The sequence below is a fragment of the Lonchura striata genome, chromosome 4A, assembly GCF_050655825.1.
Source record: "Lonchura striata isolate lonStrDom1 chromosome 4A, ASM5065582v1, whole genome shotgun sequence".
Lineage (NCBI taxonomy): Eukaryota > Metazoa > Chordata > Aves > Passeriformes > Estrildidae > Lonchura > Lonchura striata.
In genome coordinates this window covers 8,975,441-8,994,493 of record NC_140742.1, presented here as the reverse complement: position 1 = coordinate 8,994,493, position 19,053 = coordinate 8,975,441, and the positions used below count along the sequence as shown (strand labels likewise).

The window sequence follows — 19,053 nt, the reverse complement described above, 5'->3', positions numbered from 1 at the left end:
CAATACAACTACAAACCCTTTGCAGTCTTCACATATTTTATATGCTGATTTGGCTGTGGTTATTGGCAATTAAAATGTGTTCAAGACACCAGTTGCAGAAATAGTGATGTTTTTAGCCTGAGATTAATTTTAAATGAAATTTATTAGGAGTTAAACATGAAGTATTTGTCTTTCTGGAGAACATTGAAACAACTTCCCGAAATTTTCATGTTGTCATTTCACCTGTAGGAGATAATTTGCTTTCTGAATGAAAGCTCTTTTGGAATGAAATTACTTTTATCCTTTAAGCAATTGGTTTGGATACCAGTAGGAATTTGAGCGACTTAGAGCTCAGTACCTGCCAAGAAACCTATAATTGCCATGGACTTTGGGGAAGGGTTCCCTCCAGGGCTTTGAGCTGCTGAGTCCAGCTAAAGGACCTGGAGAGTTTTAAAAGCTGCTTTAGGGAGTGCTCTGCTGTGCTGCTGTCACATTTATCCCACTCTCCCACATTTTACAGGAGGAAGCAAAGGCTCTGCCTTGATAGACTGTAATAATGTGTGGCTAAATCTGATTTTATACAGTCTTGTCCCTGTGCTTTGTTAATGACCTCTTATGAAATGGAAAAAATAACCTAAAGCCTAATCCAGGTAATTCTTCATCACAATCTTGTCTGCTATTTCACTGAAATAAAACTTCTAGATTGTTTTCATATTTCTCTTTAACCAGTAAAAGCAACCTGAGTAATCTTGAGTTCTGCTGTTAAGTTTATCATCACCTTTGTTGCAGAGTTCTGTTTCTTTCTTGCTCCAAGCATGGTGCCAGGAAAAAAATATTATACCTAAAAAGGTATGATAGTTTCCTAAAGCCTGTGGAGGAATCTTTTCATATGCTACTCAGTTTTTGGGACTATCTAAGTATGTTGTTATGAGCTGAAAATGTGGTTGCTTGAATAGTAAGGTTCACTGATGGTCAATGCAAACTGCCAATTTCCAAAGACAAATATAGTGTGTTAGAAGCTATATAAAATATTTGGCTGAAGGCTTTATGTGCCAGCTCAGACTGGTTTCTATAGTAGGCTATAAGAAAATGTATTTAACTGTGTTTAATGTGGTCACTCAGGATTTCATGGTGCCTTTCACAAACAATCCCAGAATTATGGATTGAATGTCTTCTGCTTTGCCAAGCTTTGCACTTCCAGTGGGGTATTGTGTTCTTTTATATTCCATAATTGTAAAAAAATGCTGATGTGCACTTTTATCCTGCAGAGAAGTTCAGCATTTGGGCAAAGCAAGTTGATCAAGGAATGCATCAGTAGAATTTTCAATATATTTCTAGATAGTTTGAGATGAAAGCAATTGCCAATCTAAAATGATGTTATGACCATGAAATTGAGTAAAATATGTTTTCTGGAGTAGGTGCTGTTGCTGTATTTTGTGTTGTTGCCTGTTCAGAGAAGTGTCAGGAGTAGATTGTGGCGATTGCTGGGTTTATTCCCAAGATGCTACAGAGCTGTCCACCTGATGGATAGGCTGTGTGTTCACTGCCCCTGCACCTTCACCTCAGCCTTCTTGTGGAAGAGGCTCGTGGGGGACGGTGGAAATCCAAAAATCCCTTTGTCCTTGTGGCTAGTTACACTTTTTACAGCTTTTGTTTGTGCAGTCCTTCAAGCCTTTGGCTCCCCATCCACAGCAAGCAGCTGCTGTTTTAGCTTGGACAGTGACAAGTGGATTGGAAGTGGTTTAAAGCTCCACCAGCTGCTGAGTATGATAGGTGGTTTCTGCCCAGCAAAGCAAGTTCACTTGTGCATGGACAAACCTTTAATGAGTTTCAAGAAGCAGCTTTTATGCTCCTTGAGAGAAGAGATCTTAAGAGATCTCCCCACTAAGGCCAAATCAGAGAGCGTGAGCTGAGTCTCCTCAGGGGTTGTGAGTCTTTTGGAGGAATCTTTCAGTACACAACCTAGGAGCATATTCTTCTATTAGACAATTGTACAGTGTTTGGATATTTGTGAGCATTTTGTCTTCAACCCACAGGAGCCATTCAGTGCTCTGCCTGGTATTAAATGTACAGAGACTTAAGTCCTGTTCTCTTATTCAAAAATAGCAGAGAGGGTGAACAAAAGCAGCTAGGAGGTGTCAGAGCCATGGCACTGCAGGCAGTTGGGCACTGTTAGTACAATGGTACTATATTATTAATGAAAAAATCTACTATTTCTCTTTGTGATTCATTCTGTTTGACTCATATTTGTGCAAGAAGTTCAATTCTGGCTTAATATGCCAGTGAGTCACTCCCAGCTCCTCATTCTGTTCATGCTTCTCTCTGGACGGTGTTTGTTTTTGCAGCCACAGTGGTACAGTGTGTTTGCTGGCTGTAGGCAGAGGAATTCCAAGCAGGCCTGTTTATTTGGTTTCACTGGAACAGCCCTTTTGCTATCACCAAGGTTCTCAGTATTTGGCAGATACACTGTCAAACTGACCTCTAGTGCTGCTTGTCCTACATCACTTGCAATGGAGCAGAAGCTTGGGTTGGGACAATCTGCTGAATGTGATTCTCACTCTTCTGCATCATTTGACCATCAGATTTTTTGTCTATATAATTTTTGCCAGACTGAGCCATGAAAACATCTTGTCATAATTTTCCCTTGTGTTCTCTTCTTAGACAGAAATTTCTGCTGCTTCAAGTGTCTAGCTTTGTATGCCTAGAGCCAACTGGAGAGATTAATTTGTAATTTCCTTCTTGTGCAGAGGTCTACAAAGTTTTAGACTTTCACATCTGCTGTGATGTGAAGGCCTATAATTGGATGTAAAAGCTGGAATCTGATGATATATGGAACAAAAATGAGGTGGGTTCAAATTGTACTTCAGTAGATAACCTACCTGAGCTGGTGTAGGGCAGCTGGTGCTGATAACTAGCCAGATTTGAGAAAATTTGAGATAAGTCTGTCCATGGGGAAACAGGAAAAACCCCAAGGTAATTCCAAGGTTGATTCCCTTCCACCCCCCATATTCCTCCTGCTGTAAGAAAACTGTTGAGCACAAGGTGTTCTACACTAACATAATTCAAGCTTATAGCTCTGCATTACATCTGTTATAGTCTCAAGGTTTGTAAAACTATTATGGATTAAGTAGTTTTACATATTATTTTGAATACAGCAAATACTAACTGCAAACTCTCTTATTTTATTTTGTTTATCTTGTTATTTTATGAATAATTATTTTTTTCAAGTTTGCAGGTGACCTCCCGCTCCATTGTGGGAGTCACTGTATAAACAAAGAAAAAAAACCCCAGTCAGTTGATATCCTGTCTGATTTTGCTTGCAGAAGCTGAGCTGCCACTGCTCATCACTGTGCCAAGTCAAGGTTGTGCCAACAGCCCAAGGTTTCCAGCACTATGTGTGTGAAAAAGGTCACAAACATCATTATTAATTTCTTTAGCTGTATTGTTTTACCTGTGTGTGCTGCTGCATTTGGAGAAGTGTACCAAGACACTTGGTAGAAGGGTGCCAAGACATTCTGCTGTGTCATATGCTATAGCATGTTGGTATCTTCTAACCCCAGCAATTCAGCCCTACAACAGCCACTCATTCTGGGATTGGAGAGAGAATCCCAAGGTAAATGTGAGAAAACTGGTGGGTTGAGATCAAGACAATTAAAGAGATAAAGCAAATGTCATGCACACAAGCAAAGCAAAACAAGGAATTTATTCCCCACTTCCCCAGGGCAGGCAGGTGTTTAGCATCCCCAGAACAGCAGGGCTCTGTCACATGTAATGGTGACAAGAAGACAAAAACCATCCCTCCAAATGCCCACCTTTTCTCCTTCTCCCCAGGTTTCTGTGCTGAGGATGAGGTCAGGAAAGGCTCTGGGTAAGACCTGCTTAGTGATAAGGGAAGCATCTCAGAGTTATCAGCACTGTTTCAGGCATAAAAGCAAACCACAGCTCTAGACCAGCTGCTAGGATGAAAATTAACTCTACTCAGCCCAGAGCAGGGTGCTCTTAGAGGGAATTGTAGCACTCGGAGTCAGAGCAGGGAAACTTGGCTGTGCAGACAAAGCTGCTTGATCTTACTTTTTAACCATTCATCCAGAGCCAAGGCAGCATTCCAGCTTCAAAAGTTTGTGGTGGTTGTTCCTTTTGGCCTCTGAGATTCAAGGATCTGGTGTTAATTAATGAATTAAATATTTGACTTGTGTTCATGATGAATTAATTTATGCTTATGCATTCTGGGAAATATGTAACTGTGCACATCTGCTGGGGCTTCCAGGTATCACTCATCTAGCAGGGCACTTGTAATCCACACAGTAGTTCTGATGCAAATGAGATGAATTTGAGTGGTCTAGCTCAGAATTAGGATGGAGACATTGTGGTAACCATCAAGCTATCTGTGTACATGGGAAAATACAGACCTGACAGAGGTGTGGAGGAATTGTTTGCTGGTTCACTCTAGCAGTTAAACTGCTTTCCATCACTTCAGTTTAGTAAAAAGAATATTTCAAAAGCTTAAATTAAAAAGATGCAAATTGTCTCATTGCTTCCTTTCTTGAAGCCTTGGCTTGTGAAGATATTACAGAATATCTGTCCCCATCTGATTCTCTCCCCTACATTCCTGCATGTCACTATCCCATCTTGCAGTTCTTGTTGTCTTTGGTGTCAGTTTCTGCTGAATTCAGTTGAATTCAGCTTGATACTCCATTGGTGCAAAACAGCATTAGCTCAGATAATCTTATTTTAGATGATCCTGTTTTAGAGAGGTATTTGTGTCTGGAATCCCAGAGAAGTAGGATCCCTTTTTAGTAGTTGCTATCCTGAAGTGAAAGGTCAGGAGCTGCCCCTGGGACAGAACTGGCTCAGGAACTGCTCTGAGCACATGGATGATCTCCCCTGGCTCCAAGAGTTCTCCATGTGCTTCACGACCAATGGTACTTCAGGAGCTGCTGACTCAAGGCTCTAGAGAGAGCAGAGCAGGGCCAGCAGGAGGCTTTATTTAGAATAGAAGGGAGGGAACCCATCAAACTTCTCACAGAGCTGCAGAAGAATTCCTCTGCAGGCACAGGGCTGCCTCTGCCTCCCTTGCTCAGGAGTCAGAAATGGGCTCTGAATTCAGAAATGCCCAGGGGCAGTGGCAATTCAGGCTTAGCCAGGCAGACACTCTGTGTTTGAACTGGAAAGGAACTGGCCTTGTTTTTATTTGTTGTGTGTACAGGCAGCAGATACTCACAAATAGGTTTGGGGACTTCACATGAAGAGAGATTTCCTGAGCTTCCTGCCAAAGGCAGCTTCTGAGACCACAAAGCCTGTGTTTTATTTGCTTCTTTATAGCCAAAAGATGGCTGGCTGGTTTCATGGTGTTTTGATCTTTAGAGTGAAAATTTGTAGCAGTTTGTCCCAGAATTTTCTGTTGGCCTCCCAGTTTTTAAGTGCACTTTGAATTCTTGGTCATTAAATGTCTTTATCATCTCTTGTCCTGTGAAGTTTCATTGTATCTGAAGATTTTCCCCTCCCATCTTTAAGCTTCTCTTTAACCAAAAGTTGAGGGATAAGTGACTGTTTTGGAAAAACCTTAAAAAGAAAGCTTTAGATGTAGCCTAAAGTTCCATGTTTCTCTATTCAGTTCAGTTCTCTATTGTTTCTGCCTCATTTTCCCTGCAATAGTCAGCTTAGTTTGGTAAAAATGCCTCCAGACTCTTTTCTTTCAGGGAAAATCCAAAAATCCAGGACGTAATGATTCTTCCTAGTTTCTGAGAATAACATACTGGAAATCACTGTGACTCAAATATGAGGGCAAGGCAAATATGCAGATTACTGCTGTGAAATTTTATGGGTTTTTAAATTTACCTTCGGTGTGGTTCTAGCACTTGTGTCAGTCCATACAGCTCCAGCGTGCTGTCTCCTGCAGCAGAGGTGATACTAACCTCTCCCATAGGGCTCACTAAGCTTTCCAGGAGTTCAGTGTGACCATTGTGATTCCACAGGTAAAGAAGCTCGTGGCTGAGTGATAAATAACTTGGCTCTTGATATAAATCCAGTCATTTGCCCTGCAATTCAATGATAGAGCCAGGAAAACCAGTGAATTGACCCAAATCCCAGCCCAACAGTCTCCATCTGCTAGAATATGTTTAAAAGACAAGCTCTGTCTCATAGATTTTGCTGTGTAAACTAATACTTGTCACCTTCACAGTTTGCAGATATTTGCAATTTCCTGGAAGTTTTCTCAGCCTCTCAGTCTTTCACACCCCTGTGGAGCATGTTGATGCCAGCTGATGGCAAACCTCTTTCCTTTGCCACCTTTTGCTGATCCCTACAAAGCAGCCCATAGACTCCCAGGGCTCTGCACACCACAGGCCAGATCCCACTCCTCTAACTTCATGCTTGAGGGGTCCAGGTGAAACAAAATTAATTAGGAATTTGGAGAGGGGGTAAAAAGCACATACACAGGCTAGAAAACACAGCACCTAAATATGCCCACTACCAGATCTGGGATGGAAGATTACACTTACTTGGAGAGGCAGAGACAGTGAGCTTGACTTTTATTCCCATACTTGACTCTCTGACATCTTGACTCTGCTGACATGAGGCATGTCTGCTGTTCAGTGATAGTGGCTTGACATTTCCTGTTGCTTTGCCTTGAAGCCAATTCCAAAGGCAGTAATGCACACTGGGAGTAGCTCCCTGGCTGGCAAAGGCAGCCTTTGGTTACATCCCTGATGATTTTTAAATGCATGTTCCTCCTCCTCTGCAACTTCTTCACACGTATCACTGTCGAGTGGATCTGAGAGCATCTCCTGCTGCTGGCTGCTGGTTCCTTTAGTGTGGTTGCTGGAAGACTTTGCTATTCTTTTTCTTCTTTTTAGGAAGAGTGGGAGAAGATCCTCATTCCAGCTATTTCCTGAAATTTCCCCAGTGTGTTAGTGTGAAAAAAAAAAATTACTACATGGGAAAAGCTTAGTCCTATGCTAATGCTAAACTGTGGGATTTAACTGGGTAATTTAATGGCCATTCCTTTAAAATGGAGACAGTCTGGGGCCAAAATCTTGCTGTGGCTTAGATCATGACTAGGTTAGAGCCAGCCTTGATTTGGGCAAATTTCTGTCACATTTCTCCTGATTGGTACTGACCTGCAAATGCACTGTAAAATCTGTGATAAATTATTATTAGGGATGGGCTATCAAGATCCATTTTCCTTGGCTTTTGGCTGACAGGTAGATATTTGCTGTATTGTCTGAGCTGATGCACAGACAGCAGCTACCTAAGATCATGCTAATAAGCACAGCAGAGTAATTAGGTGCATGAGGACAGCTTGAAGTGGCAGCAAACCAAGTTAATCTGTCTGGCGTGGGTGCCAAGTGTTGCAAAGCTCTGGGACTCCAGTTTGGCCTCCTGAGCTGGGTACAAGCCAAAGCTGCCCTGCTGCTGGTGCCTGCCTCAGGTTTCAGGCAGCAGGTCTGTGCTGCAGTCAGTGCCCCCGTGCAGGGACACAGTTCCCAAAATCAGAAATGGAGGAGTGCAGGGAGGGAGGGAGGCTGGGGATGTGCAGCAGCAGTGCAGGGGCAGAGGCATTGACTCAGTTTCTGGACTGGTACAGAGTGCTTATGAATTTTTCCCATTTACCCTTCCCCCTTCTTATCCTCTTGGCTTCTCACACAATTACAGAATGAGTCTGTGTGACTGTATGAAAGGCATTTCCTCCTCTTACTTTTTTTTTTTTTTTTTTTTCCTAAAGTCTGCTTCAGCCCACCAGCTGCTTTCCATTAGTGTTGCACACACACTCACTAGGAGGGCAGGACATAATGCTTCAGGCACTGTTGAACAGCAGAAATCCTTCAGAATTGCTGTCAGGCAGAGGCTTCTCAAAGCAGATTGTAGCAAACAAGAGTTCAGCACTTTGGGACCTGTCTTCTGGAGAGTCTTCACGGAGGAGCCAAGGTGTGGGGACAGAGGGGGTTGGGGGCATTGTCTGAATGCAAAGTGTGAGAGCTGGGAGCAGATCTCTCCATGTGGAGGGTTGTTTGCTCTGGATATCTTCTCAAGGTTAGGAGCTGAATGTTGCCTGTTGGTATGGGGAATTATGACCCCCTGCTTGATTCTGAGAGAATATTTTATTGATATTAAATATTATCTAGATGCTTATCCAGACTTCCTGGTGGGTACTACTGCTGTATTTATTATTTGTGATCCTTGGAAAAGGACCTTAAACTTTCTTGAACTATTCTTCTGTCAGTGAAAATTACAAGATCAATATTCTTTAACTTTATAAATTCTTCCCCTCCCCATTACCAGTGGAGAGAGTTGCAAGGATCCTGGTGTAAACTGCTATTTGTGCTATTCTCTTATACCTACATTGAACAGTCATGGAAGGGACCACATGGGAGATACCAGCTAAGGGCTGGCAAAAAACTTTGGGAATATCATCCTAGAAACACTACATTGCAGAAGAGCACAAAGGGATCAGCTGTACAAGGTCAGATCCTGGTTGCCCCTCTCATGTTGGATTGTACCCCATTTCAACAAAGCTGTTTTGTTGAATCTTACACTGTTCAGATATTCTGTGACCACGGGCCTGGAAGTGCAGGTCACTCAACTCATGGGCAGCAAAGGGTTGCTGAGTTTCTGATATGCTCAAGGGATGTGAAAATTGAATAGAAATCTTGCTGGCTTTGCTATTGCTAAGATTGACTCTGAAATCCTTCAGTGAAGTTGCAGAGGGTAAACTTCACTTAGCTGTTATTGGATTAATGAGTTCATTGATAGCTGGTTGGTAAAAAGCTGGGCATTTCCCAGAGAGGAAAGCCATCAACCACATTTTGTCAGAACAAAGTCCTCTAATGTGCTTTAATAAGAGAGAAGAAAATTCACCTCTCATTCACCTTTTGCTGCAGAATGTAATCTGAATATTAAACCTGCATTTCGTGTTTTTTTGAACCTTGGTTTTCAGGAGGAATAGAGGGGTTTTCTGTGAGGTCCTGCAGTAGCTTGAAGTGTGTTCTGGGGGAGGCTGGCTGCAGGGTGGTGACCTGGAGGACCAGATGAGGTCCACAGGCTCCATTTTCCTGTGCTGATGCATCTTGCTGTGGAAAGTGTGCGTCCTGAAATCTGGAGCACAAGCTTCATTTCAAATAATATTTGTAGCGTGGTGGAAATTGGTCTTTAAAAGCTCCAGGCAAAAATTTCACCTCTTTCTCTTGGCTGCTTGCCACTGTCTGTCTCCTATAGGCTATGGAGATGCTAACTGAATGCAGTGCCTCGCATTCTTGAGGCTTTATTTCCTCAAGCATTTATTTGATAAGAAAGAAGCTGTTCAGGGTTCAGCATCTCCTTTGATCTCTCTGTCATAAGGCCTTCAGGAATGCTCCTGCAGAGCCATGGACTGAAGCTGAAGAAGCACTAAGGGTGGGCTAGGAGCTTGCTTGCTGTGCAGTTTCCAAGTCTTCTGCTCCACTGGAGGCTGTGTCCCTTTTCTGAGGCTGAGCAGAGAGCATTTGTCTTGGACTTTTGTTGAATGCAGGAAATTTGAGTCCTGTACAAAGTTAACTTCCCAGGAGTCCTTAAATACACAAACCAAGCAGTGAAAGGGAATTGTCTTTTATTCATTTAGCATTCTCCCACCCCTCTACCCCCCATGTACATATTAAGTCATGTGTTCAGCTCAGCAGAGCAAACGGTCAGAACACCATCCTGGAACTTTATGTCTTTTGCCCTATCATTGCCCTCCCATAGAGTACTCCAAATATTTGTCCAGTTGGTTCAATTTGCAAAGGGGAGACAAGGACATTTCTCATGTCCCTGGAGATTTCTTATTACTTTTCAGACTGACTAGTTTCTGTAATGAGTTGAAGAGCTCCAAGTGAATGCAACACAGTGGGGTTATCAATGGAAATGTTATAGGGGATAGCAGAGATAGCCTAGATCTAAAGCTCAAACCAAGTGAGGGTAGTGGTGTCTGTTAAGTTCCATTGTCTGTTTTGAAGGTAAAGCAAACCCTACAACTTTGTAGGAGTTTAATTGTTTTAAAGTACACCCTAGCAATGTAAATAGAGTCTAAAAATGCCAATATTATTTTTGTGATTGCATCTACATAGGAAACCACTCTTTGCAAGTAATTAATTAATTCACATTTGTGGTAATCCAGCCCATCACGCTGTGCAGGGAGGGCAAATGCTGTGATTTTGGTAAACTTTCAGTCTTTTCCATGGCCCTACATAGGAATTGATGCAGTGGACTTACTGGCCATGGCTGAGTCTGGCTTTTGAGAGGTGTGGCAGATTCTACATCTTGTGTGCCCTGTACCTCTGCAGCAGGAGGTCTGTGCCTATGCAGGGATTGCAAATATGAGAGAGGATTAAGAACATATTAGAAAGCTGTAGACTGGGGAAATTCACCCACTGTTCCACTTCTAGTGGGAAGCAAACAGTAGCTGTGGCTTGGCAGCTCTCCTGTCCTGGCTGGCCGTGTCTGCCCCTGCTCCCACACTGAGGAGAAGTCTCCTGCATCCTCCTGCAGGCATCTTCTCCCAGCTGTCCTGTAGCACCTCAAGAGTATCAGAAATACTCCTCTAAAGGGCCATTTATTTAACCTGATATTTTTATCACTGAAAATCAATACACAGGCAGTATTTGTTAAAAACTTTGTCTCTAATGGTGTAATGCTCTGGGAGAGCTCACAGGGTGTTAGTACAGCTGATTGAAATGGATGTACATGGTATTGATACATCTGACACTGTGTCTGTCTGCTGTTATTGAGGCCTGGAAGTGGTGGGTGTCTGGAGGTTCGATTAGTTAATGCCTGTGCATCCATGTGTATTTGTATTGATGGGGTTTTGTCCTCTTTTTCTCCATTACACTGACCTCCAGGCTAGGGTTTGTGGCTCGGAATATTTGCTAACAGTTCTCTGTAAAGTACAACTCACTGCCACCAGAATTTGAAGTCTAAATGCCATCTGATTGCTAACTTTGCTCCAGGTATACCATCAGGTTTTTAATGATGGTATCTCCACTTTGCTGGTAAAATATATACATCATATGTTATATGGAGTTTTTTTGTATAATTCAACTACTTCAACTAAATCAAAAATTTGTGATGTTCAGTTCACTGGAAAAAGATGATGAGGTATACAAAGGCACCAAACCATTAGGTCCTAAATGGGGCACCCTTGTAGTTGACACTTGAGCCCCATGTGCCCCAGAGAACTCAACTATAAAATTGAGTTAATGCTGGAGCTGATTTCTCCATGAAGAAAATGCCTTAGAGCTGAACTGCTTTGCAGTTGTAGCTCTACTTGTATAAAAGATACACCAGTTGGAAGTATATGCTTGCAGTTATAATAAACACTGCAGTCAAAACATCTTCAAAGGCTGGAATGATTCTGAGAGAGCAGCTGAGATGATTGAGTGAGTTAAATAAATGTTGAACTAATGCAAACAAAGATGAATCTGAAAGCATCAATTTTCTCTTGCTTTGATTTAATTGAAGGTGGATAAAGCAGAAGTTAGAGGTCTAGATGAGCCATACTCCAGGTCCACTCACATTCTTTGAAAATAAACTCAAGGCTGGGGACTTGTCAGTTTGTCCTTGTAAATTTGTTGAATGCTTTCTCAATGTTTTGTTTAAAATGCATTTCCCTTTACCTCAGAAAAATCTAATACAGTGTGAATGGTGTATAAAGCTGAGAGGAAAAATTGCAACTAAATTTCTTTTTAATATAAAGAAAGTCTACTGATGACTGCTTTAAAGAAAGTATGCAGGAAATGCAAACATTTTCATAGATAATTGATGAGACAAGGGGAAAAAAGGATAAAAGTTGAATGGTTATGATCATACTGAAGGAAACTTAGAAATCTTATATTTTATTGTCAATATTGTCTGACAATTATTTCAAGAACAACCTCAGTGTATCTGTTAGGAAAGGTGCAATCAGCCCTGCTTGTTGCAATGACTTTTTCATTGGTTTTTAACAAGCTGAAGTGAGATTATTTGGAACTAGATTGTGTTGATGCTCCCCTGTGCCCAGTGCTCCCAAGGGTTCTGTTTGACTGCACTTTACTTTTCTTTTATACCTCCCCAATTCCTCCCCAGAGTTCAGCAGCTTTACAGTTTCCATGTCTGTGTGGCCAGTGCAGGGAATGTTTCTCTCCATGGCCTCTTTTCTCACAGGAGCCCTGCCTGTTTTACCTCCATGAGCTGCTCCTTTCTTGTCTCTGACAGACACCTCTGCCTCTGAGTTTGTGCACTTTATCTTTTAAGGCTGTCTGAGGATGTGGGCTCATAGAAAGGTCCCAGTGCTTTTGGGCATGACAGATTTTAGAGTACGGGGGTGACCCAGAAGAAATGGAAGAGTTTAGTGATCGACCAAATTACTACAGAACCACATTCTTGTTTGCTGTTGAGATACTTGACTTAGCTGTATTGTTACACCACTGAAATGTGGAAAATTGTTAGATGTGACCTGTGCAGAAAAGAAAGCAGGATTTGGTTGTAAAATTCTTACTCTTTGAATCCTGACAGCATATGGGAACCTCAACTTATATAAAAGTATCACTGAGGTACCCTGAATAACAGAACACAGTATTTATGAGCTGCCCTGCTAAACTCACATTTCCATTGTTGCTTGACATTTGTACTGTAACTCTTGTGGTCTGCTCCTCCATTCCTTTGTCTGGACAGACACCCATTTGGAAAATACAAAGTGGAACCAGTTAACACTGAATGATCTTAAAACTAGGTTGAACTTCTGTTTTCATCGGGGAGGAAGATGATGCCATCATCTAATTTGGTTGATCAATAGCCCTGCTGGCGATAAGGTTTCAGAGCTTGTGGTTAAAAGCTGATTGCACTGGATCCAAAATAAATTTGATCTATTGGTTTCCACAAATGTAGCATAGCCCGGAATGATGTTTCGGTGCTGATGCTTAACTGGTTTTAATAATGATGACAGACTAGACTGGTGCCTGCTGTGAGGACACTGTAATGCATGAATGCTGAGCACTTATGTTTTTTACAGTAGTGTGGAGCTGTCACTCCCTAGCAAAGGTTCATTATTCTAAGACTGGGAAGCATTACAGTGTTTGCTGAGCAAGTGTAATGACATCTGTCCTGAAAGCAAGCTTTGATTCTGGTCTCCTAGCAAGACAGAGGTACTGGCAATGATTAGACTGGATTGTTAGTTGTGGCTGGAGAAGTAAATTCACTGAAAAATGAAGAGTTCTGTGGCCAAAGTGCACAAAAGTGTGCAAGGCATGTTTCTGATAGCCATTTGGGCATGTAGTTTTAGAAAGGATCCAGCTGTGTTCTTTCTTCATGCTGGGTGGGACCATATTCTGCTAGGGAGATGGACTAAAATTTAACTGATGCTTTCATCTCTGTTTCAGTGACTATATAATGGCCACGAGACCCACAGAGGTCACTCAGTCACCTGAAACTGGAGACACAGTCGAAGAGTCCACAGGTAAGCAGTTGTTCTCTGAAGGTACAGCTGATTTGGAAGATTTGTTTTCTTCAATTAGTCAGGTCTGTAGTAACCTGTTTTGCAGTGTTATTTTTTTGGGGCTTCTTTTTTAGTATGAAGAAAATTCTGCGTGTCTTTGTCAGCTGGAAAAGATGATTTAATGTGCAATACTGAAGCAACATATCCTGTTGGAGGATATTCCTTTTGAGTCTGACTTGGGTTTTAAAAGCAGGATTTTAGAGCTTGAAGGGCTGATTGAAATATCTCTGGAGAAGTGGCCGGCACACCATTTGGTCTTTCTCTCTTTTCATTGGCTAATATTTTGCAGTCATCTTAGATGTTTGTGTTTTAAAGGTCATCTTGCTTTTTCCTTTAGAAATATATTTGCCACTATCAAAATATTGTTAGAAGAGATAAGCAAATGGCAAAGAGACTGTTAGTTGAACTCCACTTGGCAGATGGACAGAGGTGAAGAAAGTGTATTGAAAGATGCTCAGCACTCTCTGGTTTCTTAGATTTACTAGTTTGTCACTCAGTCTAGTGCTATCCCAGCAATCTGGTAAGCTTGCGTGGTGCCCATGCATGAAAATTTTGTACTCAGGTTCACTAGAGGATTCAGGAAAGAGATCAGATTCTGGCCTGGGTGATAGGAAAAGTAGAATATGGCTCATGATCTGAAGTGTTGGCTCTAAATCCACCAGGAATATTTCTGACCTTAAATGAACAAAATTTTAAATAGTTAAAGGCTGCTGTGCTGTTGCCAAGTAGTTCAGGAGACCCTTGGCTGGACCTGGATAAAGCCATTTTAGAATTTTCTGTTTACTTCCAAAGGTAATGAATGCCTCACCTTTCCCTCTTCATAATTAGCTCATGATGTACAGGCTGTAGGAGGCTAAAATCCCACCCTTCAAATCCAGCCAGTTAGACTGATTTCTTGAGGTTTGCTTTATTGTCTGTAGTGCAAGGCTTCCAGTGCATGCTGCTCCTCCTTTGTGGCAGGAACCAGGTTGCTGTCCAAAAACTGTCAGCATCCAATTTTGGTGGCACTGAATTCCATTATTTTATTGCCTGTCTGCCAATATCTGGTATTTTTATGAAGCTAAAATCATGACACTTTCTGAGAATCTTGTCTATGGGTTGGGGTTTTTTTTCTAGGTGTTTTTAATGTTGAAACTATTTAGTCCTTGGATTTGAGGGTAAAAAAATATAGAAAATACTTCCTGACTGCACCCTAGGAAGTAAGAGACCATAGAAGATCCCCAGATGAATGGTTTTAATTTGATCATTTGGGATTATCAATTTGGGAGATCATTGACCTCCCAAATCAGGTGTTCCCCATGCTTTTTGCAGTTTCAGTTTTTACACTGGAAGAAGCAACCTTTTCTTTTCTATCTTGTTATAGGGAAGAACTATTCAAAGAGCAGAAAGTTCTGAGTTAATTGTCTCTGTGCACAGCAGACACAATGAAATAGGCACTACACATACCGTAAAAAGTACAGAATTTACAAGCTTTACAGAGAAAGGAAAATGCTTGTTTTCTGTTATAGTTGGCTAAAACATAGCATAAGCAACTAATTTTTGGGAAGAATTTTCATTTTTAGGGCAGTAACCTAGAAATTTAGTATTTTATTTTTAATGCCATAAAACTGAAGATTGGCAACTGTAAGATTTCAAAAATCACCAGTGGACGAAGGGGAAATATGCATAGTTGTTTGAGCTTGGATTTTTGTTATGCAATGATTTTTTTTTTTCCATTTTAACTATTAAGGTCCTCTTGTATTTTATTGGTTCAAGTATCAAGTACCAATTGATTGTTATGTTGGGCTGCTTCACAGTGCACTGAGATGTTGGCACCTTTAGCTTAAATGCAAAACCAGAGCACAGCTGTTCCCAGCAGGAAGCAAACAAGAGCATTGTCTTTCTGAACCATGTTTTTTTGCTAAGTGCTCTCTCATAGAACAGTCCCACAGTTTTCATCTGCATCCAGCACTGAGTGCCTAGTAGTGATTTTATCCTTTTTTACATAATAATATGGCAAGAACTCTAGAACTGCAGGGAAACTTACTGTCTTCTCATTCATCTGAGGCAACAGAATGTTTGCAGCTGAGCAAAGCATGGTTGAAGAGGAGTTATTGCTGGAGGGGATGTACCCCACACATCAGTAATAAATTAGAGTCTAAAGGAGGCACTGGAGTGACTGATGTGTCTGCATCAGATACTCTGTGTTGCACAATGGTACAAGTGTTGGCCCATGCCAGCTGGGGATTGCTCATTGGCAGTGTTTGGAAATCCTTTCTGTAGCTCCATTCTAAAGTTAGCCCCACTTCTGATCTAGACAAGTATTTGGAGTAGTACCTTGGCAATGTTTGTTTTTGTGGCAAGACTTAGGTCTGCTTCTCCCAAACATCCTTAGGATCACTTGTTGTGTGGTGGATTTTTTGGTGTGGATTTTTGTCTTGTTTTGGTTTTTTAACACTCTCCTGGTTCTCTGGAAATACCAGCATCTAATTAAGCTCATCAATAATGCCTGCACTAGAATCCAGCTTTCTTTCTCTCTGTGCAACTGACAGTTCACCAGTGTACATGACCAATGTACATGTCCTTGTTTCTCATTTAGATAGCTTTTGAGTTGCAGAGCTCTATGCCTGTCTCAAAGTTTGGCATTTCATTCTTTGAGTCATTGACTGTGTCAGCAGACATTGCAGAATTGATAATTTTGGGGAACTGCTTTCATTAAACTCATTAAACTTTTGTTTTGCCTATCTAAGATAAACCAGATCAGCTTTGACAAATTTCCTGGAAGAATACCACACACATTGTCTAGTTGCTGATAGGAAAGACGGGAATGGTCAGGATGTGTTTCTAAAGGCTCTGAAGAACACATCATGCTTGTTTTATTGAGAGGCTCTGTGCTTGCTGTGTGACCTGTCTTCTCTTGCCAGTTCTTGCTACAGGTGCAGCATGAAGCTCAGTGAGCCCTGTGGGAATATTAACAAATCCCAAACCCTTGGGATTAGCTCTGTTGTGGGGGCCACAGCAATACAAGCTGTGTGTTTCATTCACTCATTGCCTGATAAGCAGCAGTGGAAGATAAAAAGCCTTCCACTGATAAACCCTCCCTAATAATAGCCACGTCCCATTGGTGCTTGTGGGGCTGCAGGGAGAGTTCACTTTCCATGGCTTGAAAGACACTTTGGTCTCAGGAGCAGCCCAGGTCACTTGGCCAGCAGCTGCAGGGCTTTGGTGGCTCTGCACAGGGGCAGCCGTGTCACCAGGCCGTGTCACCAGCCCTGGGGACACTGTGGCAGCGTCCTTGTGTGTCCTGGCACGTGGTGCTGGCACTGGGCTGAGGAGCAGCGAGGAGACAGGGGAGTAATCTCAGAATCATTGTTTGTTTCTCAAAGTGGCCACTGTCTGATGCAGCTGCGTGGTGGCAGTTCCAGCCCAGATAAGGCCCATTGGCAGAGATCCCTGCACGTACAGGGCACACGTTGAGACAGAGCATCACCAACTCAATCACTGCTGGGAGAGGACAATAATTGTCTGGAAATAATGCCTTGCTTATGAAGGAATCCTCCAGCTGTGGGCATGGGTTATGCCAACTGCTGTAAAGTATTAATTGAACAATGAAGCTGGCTCAGATGTGCAATGATGTTATTGCTCTGAGTATGTATTTAAGTCAATCTCAGGAGTCTTAGTACAATAGTTTGACCCAAACCACTCAAAGTGACCCCTCAGTGTAAGGGTCAGGGATGAAATGCAGGACTTGTGTGCTGAAAGAAATATACATAAGAATGCTGAAGTATCTTAGATCTTATTAAAAATAAAAGATTGGTGATGTTTCTTGGTGAGATTTTTTTTTTAGTTCTTTTTGTATTTTCATTTAGACTGTGGAAAATCTGAAACCAAATGAACAGATTTCCAATTGTGTTCTTAGGGCTGCTCTGTTTGGGACTTTTGTGTCCTGAAAGACTGTGTCTTAATTTAAGTTTTCTTCACTGTCCCTGGAGAAGTTGTTCATTTTATTCTGGGACAGTTTTTTAATGTGGAAACATATTTTGTTTTTGGAGTTTATTAATTCTTTTTCCAGTTTCAATCTTTTGCCAATGTTGAATGTCCTTCAGATGTTGTCTCCTTAGAGCACTGAATAAAGAGTAAGCAGAACTAAACCAAACTAAGTAAAGAACCTTAATACCTAAAGACATTGACAGCAAATTTTATTGAAGATACACCAAGCATGATGACTGTTCAGTTGTAGATAGATACATTCTCTATATAAGATTTTTTTTGCATAGACTGGAACCTAGGTAGGCACCACTATTGTCAGCTTAATGCCAGTGCTGCTTTATAGGAACCAAATGTAAGAATCGAAGCTTCACCTTTCACTGGACTCCAGCACTGAATTATTTACAAAGGAGCTGACTGAAACTGAATGGGCTGCTCTAGCTTTGGGGCTTCCTCCAGAATTTAAGAGATAGCATTACCCAAGCTAGGCAATACCACCAACTTTCATAAATTTTCTTTTTTTTTTTTTTTTTTCATGTTGCAGGAAAGAAAAAATCCAAATTTCAGACTTTCAAGAACTTCTTTGCCAAGAAGAAAAGGAAAGTACCTCCACCTCCCAGGGGAGAGAGTAATTTAAAACCTTGCCAGTCCAGCAGCGATGTCAGCATTGCTGTGCTCAACACTACTGCACTTCATTCACCGAGGGAGGCTGGGTAAGCTGGCAGGGAAGGAAAATAAATAAAAGTGGACCTCTCACAGCAGCAGGATGAAAGCATGAGTTGGCCCCTCAGGAGCAGCCTCTGTCCAAATTTGTGCAAAACAAGCCCTAATGCTGATGAAGGAATTCCAGGAATTTCCTCTTTGCTGGTGCTTGGAGACTCAGCCTGGAAAGGAGGGGGAGGGCAGCCGGGGCAGGGGTGACCCAACCTCTTAGTGTAAGAGTGCAGATAGCCCAGATTGCTTTGATGGTTTTTAGTGTTTGAAATCTGTCTAGGAGGGTCTGAGCAGCAGCAGCAGCTTTACAAGAAGAGGATGATGACTGAGTGCTGCTAGTACAGAGAAGACGTGTGGAGCTCTGTGGGTGTTTTTCAGCATCAGTGATGCCCTCTGTCACCGCTGCAGTAAAAAGTATTTCTGGTATATTATGAGTGTGTGATTGCTTCTTCAACTTCCATACCTAGCCCTTTGGGCATAGATAACAACTGAAGGGCCCTGGTTTTGTGTCAGCCACCCCTGGAGGGCTGTGCCTGTAAGGGAGGTTTGCAAGCCCATAGGAACATTTCTCAGCTCTGGAATGGTGTCAGTGCAAACCGATGTCCTTTTCTCAGTCAGTGGGATACAAGCTGTCAGCTTGCACTGCAAACACTGCTTCACTGATAATCTTTAGACCATCAAACTACACAACTACTGCCCATAGAGTCCCATCATTTCCTCTGCTTTGGTTCCTTTGGGAAGCTTGAATGTCAATACACATGAATGAATTGAGCATTTGTATAGGGAAATCAGTGTGGACAGGCGATGGCTGAAACATCTGGGCTTTAGTTAGTGCATCTTTAGCTTCGGCAGAAATATACATATGCATATACACATATGCGTATATATGGAATTACATGTGCATATATAATATT

At 41.9% G+C, this 19,053-nt stretch overlaps 1 protein-coding gene across 10 annotated transcripts in view; it reads left to right on the top strand.

The window, feature by feature from the left end:
* The window catches only part of KIAA1210 (KIAA1210 ortholog), a 49,031-nt gene that overhangs the window by 13,350 nt on the left and 16,628 nt on the right, over positions 1 to 19,053 (top strand). For 7 of the 10 annotated variants that reach the window (XM_085570873.1, XM_085570871.1, XM_085570874.1 and 4 more), the window contains exons 2-3: positions 13,344 to 13,420; positions 17,970 to 18,138. In XM_085570873.1, coding sequence (XP_085426999.1) covers positions 13,344 to 13,420; positions 17,970 to 18,138 — 246 coding nt within the window. Of the gene's footprint in view, positions 1 to 3,393; positions 7,906 to 13,343; positions 13,421 to 17,969; positions 18,139 to 18,423; positions 18,563 to 19,053 lie in introns of those variants that run through there. The other 3 variants (XM_085570870.1, XM_077786518.2, XM_085570876.1) reach the window with 2 other exon arrangements.